The sequence below is a fragment of the Scophthalmus maximus genome, chromosome 19 (genome assembly GCF_022379125.1).
Source record: "Scophthalmus maximus strain ysfricsl-2021 chromosome 19, ASM2237912v1, whole genome shotgun sequence".
Taxonomy (NCBI): Eukaryota; Metazoa; Chordata; class Actinopteri; order Pleuronectiformes; family Scophthalmidae; genus Scophthalmus; species Scophthalmus maximus.
In genome coordinates, this window is record NC_061533.1 from 13,236,607 (window position 1) to 13,248,582 (window position 11,976).

Below are 11,976 nucleotides of genomic sequence, written 5' to 3' on the forward strand. Positions count from 1 at the left end.
AGGACATGGGCTGATCTGCTCATACTGTTAATAAAGGGTGATGAAGAGCAGTGATGAAGAGCAGAGATGAAGAGCAGTGATGAAGAGCAGTGACGAAGAGCAGTGATGAAGAGCAGAGATGAAGAGCAGTGATGAAGAGCAGTGACGAAGAGCAGTGATGAAGAGCAGAGATGAAGAGCAGTGATGAAGAGCAGTGAAAGAGCAGTGATGAAGAGCGGTGATGAAGAGCAGTGATGAAGAGCAGTGAAAGAGCAGTGAAAGAGCAGTGAAAGAGCAGTGATGAAGAGCAGTGATGAAGAGCAGTGAAAGAGCAGTGATGAAGAGCAGTGAAAGAGCAGTGATGAAGAGCAGTGATGAAGAGCAGTGAAAGAGCAGTGATGAAGAGCAGTGAAAGACCAGTGACGAAGAGCAGTGATGAAGAGCAGTGATGAAGAGCAGTGAAAGAGCAGTGAAAGAGCAGTGATGAAGGGGAGTGAAAAAGCAGTGATGAAGAGCAGTGAAAGACCAGTGATGAAGAGCAGTGAAAGAGCAGTGATGAAGAGCAGTGATGAAGGGCAGTGAAAGAGCAGTGAAAGACCAGTGAAAGACCAGTGATGAAGAGCAGTGAAAGAGCAGTGATGAAGAGCAGTGATGAAGAGCAGTGAAAGAGCAGTGATGAAGAGCAGTGATGAAGAGCAGTGAAAGAGCTGTGATGAAGAGCAGTGAAAGAGCAGTGATGAAGAGCAGTGAAAGAGCAGTGATGAAGAGCAGGGATGAAGAGCAGTAATGAAGAGCAGTGATGAAGAGCAGTGATGAAGAGCAGTGAAAGACCAGTGATGAAGAGCAGTGATGTAGAGCAGTGAAAGAGCAGTGATGAAGAGCAGTGAAAGAGCAGTGATGAAGAGCAGTGAAAGAGCAGTGATGAAGAGCAGTGAAGAGCAGTGATGAAGAGCTGATTTAGTCCAATCAGCTGCAAACACCACAAAGGCACTGAAGAGATCCATATCATTGATCAGCTGTCACACAGTCGATTCAGCGCTTGTGTGGTTTAGTCTAAAGAGTCAAAAGTGTTTAAAAGCTGCTGCAGAAAACCAAAGGCCGTCTCCACCAACAGGTATCGTCCTGGCGGCTCCTCCAACTCCTCCCCCTCGGCCCTGTCATCACTGGGGGAGAAGCATCCTCCTCTCCTGCGGAGCTGCTCCTCTTTGGACTGACTTTTCACAGTCCGATGCCCCAGCAGCACTCAGCGGTCATGGCCGGCAGTCTGACCCACCACGGCTCCCCGGACCCGGGCTACAGCTCCAGCAAGGCCGCCCCGGTCCCGGTGCCGGTGCCGGTGCCGGCCATCACGCAGACGAACTCCAGGGACAAGTGGAGCAAAAAGATGGACTTCCTCTTGTCTGTCGTCGGTTTTGCGGTGGACCTGGGGAATGTTTGGAGATTTCCGTATATATGTTATCAAAACGGCGGTGGTGAGTGCTCCAGAGCTTTTTACACAAGGCTTGATTTAACGACTTGGGATGTGTGCAACTTGAAATCTCCTGTCTCCTGAGTTTTCAAATCCATCAAATCTCTGCTCGAAATGGCTTGTAGTTATCCCCATCAAACTTCACTCTAAAGTTTTCCAATTACTGTCTGTGCATATTTTATTATCTGATCACTTTTCATTAAGGATCCATAGAATACAGCAGCTTGTGAGGATAAAAATATTTATATTCATATTGAATATCTACTGTTTCTTTTTAAAGTGTATTATTCAGAGTCATCAGTAACATTTCGTGGGGAACATAGGTTGCACTTTTACATCATGAACTAAGTGTCGTCATATCACTGCAGCGAGTCGTGTTGAGGGACGAGGCGAATCAAAGTGCTGCACATGAGACATGAAAATGCCAAGGGCAAAATTTAAAAGATACGAAAGGCGATTAAAAACCGGACTGGAAAAAAGCAAGAATGGACATAAAGAAGAAAAAAATACTGAGTGTTTTTTTGTATTTGTCCCAGCTCTGTCAAAATAAAGATTTAGATTCTTGATTTCATTTGATTTCAAATATTATGTTAACAGTTATACAGTAAACGTAATAAAAAAAATGTAGAAATGACGCCAACGAGGTGTCTCATGTTAATATTTTCATTCAAATTTCATACTTACATTGAGATTCAAGCACTGTTGAGTCCTCAGTCTTGCGTTCATGACATAACATGTAACCTCATGCGTCTCTGTGCAGGTGCTTTCCTTATTCCCTACATTCTGATGGCCATCTTTGGTGGCGTGCCGCTCTTCTACATGGAGCTGGCCCTGGGACAGTTCCACAGAACTGGAGCCATATCCATATGGAAACACATCTGTCCCATTTTCAAAGGTAAGGCCATGAACTGCAGATCCGGAAATCCATGTAACCTTTGCAGAGCTGTGACTGAGACTCAAGTCCTCACAGTGATAGGGTTACACTTATTCTGATCTTCTATCCCTGACTGTCCAGAAGTGATCTGATCACTGTAAATGTATATTTAAAGCAAAATCTCTCTGTTCTGTTGCAGGTATAGGATATGCCATTTGTATCATCGCTCTGTATGTGTCTTTCTACTACAACACCATCATCGCCTGGGCCCTCTTCTACTTCTACCACTCTTTCTCGAGTATCTTGCCTTGGACAAACTGTGACAATGTATGGAATACCCCGGACTGCACCAACTATTTTGGCATGGACAACGTCACCTGGACGAATTCCTCCAGGTCGCCGGCAGAGGAATTTTACACGTAAGTGCATGTAAGTGTGAGTAACCGAAACCACATTTAAAAATAGTTTTGCAGTGATGCTCTGCTGGTGATTTTACACGAGGAGTGTTTTTGTCTGCTGAAGACTAGATGCTTGATGTTTTATGCCAACAGGAGGAATGTTCTCGAGATCCACAAGTCATCAGGCATTAGGGACGTCGGGGGTGTTCGCTGGCAGTTGATACTCTGCCTTTTTCTCATTTTCACCATTGTGTACTTCAGCCTGTGGAAGGGAGTGAAGACGTCAGGGAAGGTGGAGAAACAGCAGTTGCTTTACGACCATAATAATTGCACAGAAGATTATTGTGCATCACCTTTACTTCATGATCATGCCAACCGTCTCGTCCTGATTTCTTCCAAACCAGGTAGTGTGGGTGACCGCCACCTTACCCTACATCGTGCTTTTCATCCTCCTAATTCGAGGAGCCACTCTGCCAGGAGCCTGGAGAGGTGTGGTCTTTTACCTGAAACCACAGTGGGGGAAGCTGCTGGAGACCAGTGTGAGTTGTGCACGGTTGGTTGGTCAGAATCGGCCAGATTTAGTGATATCTAACATTAAATAAAAGAAACATGATTGTATGACCCATATGTTGGTCCCTTCAGGATCCCATTTTATACTCTTTATTTAAATCATTGACATTCTCCATATAAAAGCCGGTGTAGTGTGTAGTGAAAGACTCGTTTTTCAGTTGGTGACCAATAGTTCATCAAAGAAAGGGGAAAAAAGAAAGAGGAGAGAAGTAGTAGAGAGAAGAAATAATAATTTGATTGTTCATTATTGATCGTGTTGATTTGTCATTCCAATCTGTTATGACAGATGTAGAGATGTTTTTTTTTTACAGCAGCCACTTCTTAGTTATTAATATTCTTACAGACATGCATCTCTTTTCAAACCATTTCTCTCAGAGAATAAACATTGTGGTTAATACAAAATAAAAATTCAATGATATGTTCATTGTGTATGACTTCCCAAAAGAAAGAAAACATTGTAAAGACCAGAGGATATTTCCAAAGTAGGAATGTCCCACCAACATTAAGGTGTCATCCTGATGTGGATTTAACTTGCTGAATCAACACATCTGGAACCAAGAGTCAGTAGTTTAATATATTGTATACCGTATACATTCATTTCAACCCTTATAATTTCCCTAAATCTTTTATTAGAGCTATGAAACGTTCTCACTGTCCTCTTCTTTGCTAAGCACTGTGAGTGCTTTGGTTGGACGGGAATATGGATGAGATGAAATGAGATGCATAAATAAGCTACAGAGCAGCATAATTAGATGCATAATTGATTTAGATTTTCTGCCCATTAACAAAGGCCTCCCTTTCTGTCTCACTCACCCATATCCAGCGCCGTCCCCCTTCTTTTTAATGCCAAGTGCGTGCTGCTCTTCAGATCTCCCTGCGTACAGCTGTGCAGCAGCTATGGTGGAGACAACACCTCTGTTTGCTAAATCATATACTCAAGGGTTCAGAGCACTAATAGGAAAAATAAGGAAAGGATCATTGGATGATGGTACATCACAGAGAGGAGAGGCAGGAACGGATTCTAATCTGTGTTACAAAAATGTTTGTGCTGTTACAAATCCATGGCAATTTAAGATGCAGTTAAGTGTCTCAGATTGGGTAATGTCTCCACCTTCTTTGCCCTTTTCCAGGTGTGGGTCGATGCTGCTGCTCAGATATTCTTCTCTCTGGGGCCAGGGTTTGGGGTCCTCCTGGCTCTCTCCAGCTACAACCCTTTCAACAATAATTGCTATCGGTAAGAACTGTGCCTCAACGTCCATGGATCTGACACACTGTTTGAAGAAAATGAATGTTTGTAGCCGGGTCGTAGGTTTATTACATTAGAGAAGCATTAGAAAAGTACATTTCATTTGCAACATACTTTACAAATTAGTGTAGTCCTAATTTCAGGTTCCTCCAGAGAAACGGTTCACCGTTACAGTTGCTTTTGTTAAAATCAGCGATAAAATGACTCATTCTGTGGAGCCTTCCTGGCGATAGACACTCACTCCAAGACTGTTTACATTTCATAGATGCTCAGCGAGATAGTATTATATCCCTAGTGATCACACATCATACATCCTTCAGTTGAGTATCCCTCATTAGTATTGTTGCAGGATGTCTATGGTTGCTAGCCAGGACTATCTTCATGTCTCACAAAGATAACAAAGCTGAAGAGAGCACATAAAGGAACCATAGGTCAGAAAGGTCAGTGCCGACTGGCTTTCAACGCAGATAGGAATACACTGGAATATCACAGTATCTCTGGTAGGATTGAAAAACTTAACATGGGGAGTACAAGCAATAGTATGCTGCAGGTTCTCTAACAGGGTTTATTTCTTCCTCAACAGTGATGCCATCGTGACAAGTTTGGTGAATTGTCTGACCAGCTTTGTGTCAGGGTTTGTGATCTTCACTGTGCTGGGCTACATGGCAGAGATGAGGAAGGTGGAGGTTGAGGATGTAGCTAGGGATAAAGGTCAGTGAGAAAAAATCAAATCAAATCATGATAAGAAGAAAAACTGAAATAAAAAAAACCTCAAATACTCACCCTGATCTCATGCTTTCCAGGTCCAAGTTTACTCTTCATCACGTACCCAGAGGCCATCGCGAACATGATGGGCTCAACCTTTTTTGCGATCATCTTTTTTGTGATGATGATCACGCTGGGACTCGACAGCACTGTACGTACTGTCAAATGAGTACATGACGGCCACGGGGTCACTTACAGAAAATTATGCAACGACATGCTTCATGTCAATGAATAGCATTTCATTTTGATGCTTCAATAGTCAGTTTACTAATTCACATATCAAATTACATTACATTTTATTAAATGCTTCTAAGTCTGTTGTTCCCTGACATAAAGTATTCAAATCAATTTAATGGGAGTTTTAATTATGTATATACTGTAGTATATGTACATGCACAATAATTCAACTTGTTTCCTCTGAATTTTCTAATGGTTATAATTATCTGTGTGTGTGTGTGTTGCAGTTTGGTGGGCTGGAGGCGATCATCACTGCTGTGTTGGATGAATACCCTGATCAATTATCTCACAGACGTGAACTTTTTGTTCTGGGCTTGGTAGTTGTCTGTTTTTTGGGCTCTCTAAGCACCCTTACAAATGTAAGTTTTTCTTTCACCATTTAAATTAGTCAAACAGAGAGAATGAAATTCAAACCATCTTATCTTTAAGCACATTTAGCTGACGGTTTGGGTGGCTCTAGAGATGTGTTGTAAATTAAAAAACGGAGATCTGCGAAAGGAGTGGTGATTGATTGTGTTGTCGACAGGGTGGCGCCTATGTGGTGAAGCTGCTGGAGGAGTTTGGAGTCGGAAGCTCTATCATTGCTGTGGGTTTCCTTGAGGCCATTGCTGTTTCCTGGTTCTACGGTAAAACAAGAGACTATCATTAACTTAATGGGAGTTTACTTTGTATGTAATGCAAACTGATTGATCTGCAGAATCAAAAACTATTGGTAGCATGTGAAAAGGTATACTTTTTGTGACTTTGTCTCATGTTGCCTTTGCTGCGTTCAGGCATCAACAGATTCAGCAGTGATGTTCAGGCCATGTTGGGCAAAGCTCCAGGTTTATTCTGGCGGGTGTGCTGGGTCGCCATCAGTCCAGCTTTTCTGGCGGTAAGAGATGAAAGTTCTAAATGTCTACAAAACCAACATTTCCTTAGAATATCCAAAAACCACAACATTTTTTTGTCTCTTACACATTTTTTTAACACGTCCTTTCAATCAAATAAGAGTAATCTGTTAAAATAGTCCAGAGATATGACAAAGACATGGATGAAAATTCAAACGACAACTGCACAGGTGGCCTTCGTAGGTGTAAACACCTAACAGCTGTAGTTTAAACCCTCCTGTACATGCAATATCTTCTTTCTTTAGCATGTTTATTGCAAAGCACTTGGAAAAATGTCAATGTCCCTTCTCTACATACAGTCTAATATCCTTGGTTCTTATTTGCATCCAGCTCCCCAGTTGTTTCCCTGTTGACATTTTGCAAGATTACATTGTGACTTCCTTCCTTTATGTGTTTATTCTATAATGTATGCAAGTGTGACAGATATATTACCCACCCCCAATATTATTTTTGATGCAAGAATATAAAAGTTACATTAACACATGTGGAAATGTTCTGTATCCCCACTGTTCTCAGTATATCATAGTGAGCTCCCTGCTGAAGGCGCCGTCCCTCACACTGTTTGATTATAAGTACCCAGACTGGAGCATCACAGTGGGATACTTCATTGGGTTCTCCTCCTTCATGTGGATCCCCATCTACATGGTCTACAAGCTGGTGTGGACCCCCGGATCTCTCAAACAGGTCAGCGGATTGAAAAGAGGGAGGAAATAGTTTGTGAAATGTTGGAAACATGAACCTTCTTAGATGTTTTCTTTTGAATTAACCTCTGCGTTTCCTCCGTGACGCTGTTGTTCTCCACAGAGGCTGGCTGTGTGTCTAAGACCAGAGAGGACCCTACCGGACATCCACACAGACAGCCTCAACATGGTTGCCGTGCCATAGAAGAGAAAAACACCTCAACACATGAGAAAACACACTTGTAGCCGCCCATTCGAGCCACAGTTTTAGATCACCTGTGACCAAGCGTGGACATTATCTGACATCACGACTGTTACCTGCTTATGATGTCAAACATGTCAACGTCCATTGCACACGCACAAACTCCCACACAAAAATGGTAAATGCTGCTAATCTTGTAATTACTGATAAGAGGAAATGAGATGGCAATACTCATATCTTCACTGTATGGTCCATCTGTGGGATTCAGATTTACCTGCAGTACATCACCAGGGTAGTTCATACTGTGATTTTCACACATTGGCCATTTTCAAGTGTTGCATTCTTGTGGTTGTAGGAGTTAGAAGTAAATGGTCTGTCTCTTCCCTTAATCAGCTTTGTTTGTCTCACACGATCATGATGCCAAGGAAAACACATTTCTTTAACTAAATGAGGTTTAGTACATCATTCTTGTTGCATGGAGACCTTTTTCTCTTAAATTTTATAATTATTTATATTACATTTTGAAAGCTTGATGAGATCAGCTCTGTGCAACACCAGCACAACATCTGTGTCTCAAACTGTTTTTCACCACTAAACTAATCATGAGAGTAGTGCTTGCATAATTACATGTAACTGAAATGAATCCTCAGTTTATCCATTCAGATTAACAACATATTCCTTACAGCAAACTTCTTTTTTCCTGTATGGACAGGGCCTCTCAGGAGAAATATTAAATGGGACCAAATCTTAATCAGTTTAACAGTAAATTACAGTACCTTCTTTATTTTTGTCCATGCTGTATTTTATATTTATACAGTAGATCTGTAATACTGTGCTTGCATAGGATTTCATGCCAGTTTCTGGATATATCTGCTAAAAGTGTTTTGTTTTTCCCATTTGTAATGGAGGTAAGTGAGGCACTCGGACAAAGACCCTGTCAATGATAATCTTCTCATTCTAATTATAGTGTATCATTTCACATAGAAAGTAGATGATTTGCACTTTCTTGTGATATCTAACAAGCATTTTCAAACAATGTGCAACTGTTGTGTATTATTGTTGTTCTTCAAACTCACAATGAACTGTTTTGGTCTTCATCTGATGGCTTCATTTAACTCCACCGAGACTGTTTTGCCTTAACTTGCCTAATACACTGTATGTACGAAACTTGTAAAGGTTGTATTGATATTTATTGATACTGTGCCTCTCCAGACAACGTTTTCACTCTTATTGACGACTGATCAAATGTTTTTGCAGATATACAGTATAATATATCTAGTCACGTGTTAACTTATAAAAAGCGCTTTATACTTTGTTTATATTCAGAGAATAATGCAAGAGCAAGGTAATGATTGTTGTGTGATGTCAGTCCTCTTCAACATGGTGTCTGTAGTAAGATTTAAAAATATAAATTGATTGCATTATAAATTGCCAATTTCATATTTGTGCTTCTTTTCATTCCTGGAGTTTTAAACATGAATTTAAACAAACAAATAAACAGTATTTTAAGCAGTTGAATTCCACTATCTAAAAAAACCCAAGAGATTTGTTTTGTTAATCTCCATACAGTGAGTGTCATGTCTTTGTAATGGTTGTTGGCTGTTGCTGCTCACCTCCATTAGATTTTCTAATTAACAAGCTAATTTGCAATATCCAGAATCCATCAACATCCAAGGGAATAGAGCAGCATCTGCCTTCAAATGCTCACAGCGCCCGTCAGATCTTTACTCATTCAACTGTGTTTTAATTCCCAGTTTAGGCCCGACCACTTCAAGGACGTCAGGTATGAACATACACGAGGGTAGACGGTGGTTTGGAACATATGATTCCCCTCCGAGCTGCTGGTTGATAGACAAGCAGATCAAAGCCCTTTTGTGTCAGTGACTGCCATTGAAGTAGAGAACAGGCGAGCATGGGAGACACATAAAAGAGACTCTGCTAAATGGAAGGTTCCTCCTTTGCCTGACATGGACAGATCTCCCTGCAAAAAAACTGAGGCAAAAAAATCTTGAAATGAACCCTCATAAGACTCTTATGACCTTAGAGTCTAAAGTTGATATGAGTATACATAAGAAGTATGCTGCAAGAATTGGGGAAATTCACACATGATAGAAATCACATTTTAGCCAAATTTAACAGTAAAATTTGACTTTGGGATGATACAGGTTTACTAATTTTAACATGACTCCAGATATTGTTCATTTTCCCCCCTGACTTATTGACTTTGTCAGTTGAAAGTGTGTATTCGCCAGATTAATACATTTTTCCACATCAACATCTTTTTTTCTTTTTCAAATGTTATCTGCCCTGGACCAAAGAGTACCTTGTGAATTTTTAAACATATATTTCCAAACAGATGCACTTCTTTTGAATTTTTTCAATTTATTTCTTCACTCTCAAATAAAATGATGACGACACAGTTTTAACAGACTGAATACTCCAGTTACTGTTTCATAAACAATTTGTGTTCAGTGCACTGTAAACAGATGAACATTTTTTTTGTTACATTGATGATGTTATGACATAACAAATCAAGCATTATGTAACGTTTCCTCATGTCTGCTGTCTTGACAATGTATAAATCCATTGACGAATCAATGAGAACACACAAGAAAATCTGTCAGTCACAGAATCATGCACACAAAAAGTTTGTACCTAAAAAGATTGAAATTTCTTATTAAGCTTATAAAGGTGATTTATTTTAGTTTAAATGACTTTCAGATGTCCAATCAAAACGAGATATTGAAGTTTATGCAATAATGACATGTTCCTGTGATGAATTTTTCCAGGATGGGTCCAGTTTTAAATTCAGGCCTCCGTGAGTGACATTTCCTTACGCTCATTAAGCCTCTTTGCCATATAATTAAGAGCTATACTTGTTTGTAATGGTGTGCACTCTTAAGCTCTATAAAGGATGAAGGTAAAGGCCATATACATCAGTCATGCAAAGTGATTATATAAGGATATAACCCCAAGGAGCTTGACCTTTATATCCATTCTTCATTGCTCTTTGACATTTCAGAAATGGAAAATGTGATGGAAGCCTCACACTTGCTTGATGGTTTCAAGTAAGGGAAAAAAATATTTAATAACCTCTGTACTTCCACAGCCAAACTACCTGGAAACACCCAACGCTTTCAGTGCCCTGCTGCTGTCACAGCAGTAGAAAGGTCTTCACAGTCATACAATAATCAGCCTCAAAGCTTGGACAATTGATTGATTTGACATTTTAGTAATTTTACAGAAGATTAATCAAAATCTTGTACAAATTCTTAGTAATTTTTTAAAAAGAAATTCATATTTTTCAGCCTTTCATGTTACTAAGCTGAATATCTTTAGGTTTTTGACTGTAGGTTGGACAAAACCAATTTTTTAGATTTATTCTTTTCATTTAATTGATTACATTCTTGCAGGATCAATCAATCAAGAACACATTTGGCCTAGGAATTATATCCATAATTCTTCTCAGGGATTAGGAGGGTTTGAGATCAATTGTGCAGAATTCCACCATTAAACTTTATCCTTCATCTATCTATCCATTAACCATCAAATTAATATTTTATGGGCACAAAATACATATCTTGTGGGTACAATATAGTTATTGTATGGGAACAAGCTTATATATTGTGTGCACGAAGGGGGAAATTAGACATTGGGACCAAAATCGTTTGATGTACCAGGGTTTAAAACATGTTCAATTCTGCTGTAAAGTTGGCCGTTGACCCTGACTCGCTTTTGGAGCCAGCTTCCTTTCCATTTTCGGTTTCCCGCAGCGCTGGAAATTCTACGCGAATGCAACGTATTATGGACCGTTTTCTGAAACTGTATTTAATGCTGGGTTCCATTAAACCTCGGAGGTCGGGTCCCCCTAATGTATCTATATTTAATTCCTTTAAAGTTGACAAAAAAAGCGTTGGTTCTTTGCTGCAGGTGATTATACATATATGGACAGACAATTTTGGACAGTATATTCCATATCTGTGAATACGTTCTTTTGAATATTACACACTGTAGCTTTAATTTCTCAGCCTTGGAGCTTAGAGGTTGCCACTACAACCAATCCGGCTTTAGGACCCAGATTCTAAAGCAGAAGAGGAAACGCCTGCCTCTCTATCATCATCAACATCATCATCATCATCACCAGCAGCATCCTCCAGCTCCCACCGGCAAGATGCTGCGTCTCAACCCTCAGCTCGTCACGATCATGTGTCTCAGTGCGCTAGTTAGAGGCCAAACGGACGAGTCCGAGCTCGCCGAGAGAGCCTACGTGTTTTTACAGAAGCAAGACTTAGGTAAGACTCGCCTGTCCATGCAATCAGTGATGCTGCAGACATACTCACTGTATGAGTGACGGAGAGGAGAGCCTGTGCTCTTGTCCCCGCAGTCACCCTGGGGAGTGTCCTCGCCGTCCTGCTGGTGCTCATGGTTCTCATGGCCGTCTGTGTTTACAAGCCGCTGTCCCGTCGATGACACTGTCCCCGACACCCGGAGGAGCCATCAGCACCACCACCTGCCGCAGACCGGAACTCTGCCCCCTACCGGCGGAGAAGCCTCACCGACTGTTCAGTTGAAAAAATGAACTGGGGGTCAATTGTTTTAAAAGCGGGTTATTTGACGATTACTGTTTGTCTGGGTGGACTGCACTTTCCCTTTTTATATATGTATAA

At 40.7% G+C, this 11,976-nt stretch overlaps 1 protein-coding gene and 1 long non-coding RNA gene across 3 annotated transcripts; one reads left to right on the forward strand and one right to left on the reverse strand.

Annotated features, from left to right (window-relative positions):
- Nucleotides 1-816: 816 nt before the first annotated feature.
- Nucleotides 817-9,731, forward strand: slc6a4b (solute carrier family 6 member 4b). Its single transcript, XM_035641032.2, has 13 exons — nucleotides 817-1,451; nucleotides 2,208-2,342; nucleotides 2,521-2,740; nucleotides 2,873-3,011; nucleotides 3,124-3,258; nucleotides 4,420-4,523; nucleotides 5,119-5,246; nucleotides 5,339-5,451; nucleotides 5,765-5,896; nucleotides 6,064-6,163; nucleotides 6,311-6,411; nucleotides 6,944-7,111; nucleotides 7,232-9,731. The coding sequence occupies exons 1-13, from the start codon at nucleotides 1,208-1,210 to the stop codon at nucleotides 7,310-7,312; spliced, it is 1,800 nt and encodes a 599-aa protein (XP_035496925.2). The 5' UTR covers nucleotides 817-1,207; the 3' UTR covers nucleotides 7,313-9,731.
- On the reverse strand, nucleotides 4,577-9,110 carry LOC118314524. 2 transcript variants are annotated; one of them, XR_004794674.2, is made up of 4 exons: nucleotides 8,923-9,110; nucleotides 6,271-6,400; nucleotides 5,319-6,158; nucleotides 4,577-5,234 (listed from the first exon to the last, which is right to left on the reverse strand). It is a non-coding gene; the product is annotated as an uncharacterized LOC118314524 (long non-coding RNA). The 2 variants fall into 2 exon arrangements; XR_004794673.2 differs by having other exon boundaries at nucleotides 6,271-6,405.
- Nucleotides 9,732-11,976: the final 2,245 nt, after the last annotated feature.

Bases quoted from the DNA above. Each gene is read 5' to 3' on its own strand.
- slc6a4b (XM_035641032.2), top strand. From the start codon at position 1,208: ATGCCCCAGCAGCACTCAGCGGTCATGGCCGGCAGTCTGACCCACCAC. The intron at 5,452-5,764 runs GTACGTACTGTC...TGTGTGTTGCAG, and splicing joins CGCTGGGACTCGACAGCACT to TTTGGTGGGCTGGAGGCGAT. The intron at 6,164-6,310 runs GTAAAACAAGAG...TGCTGCGTTCAG, and splicing joins TGCTGTTTCCTGGTTCTACG to GCATCAACAGATTCAGCAGT.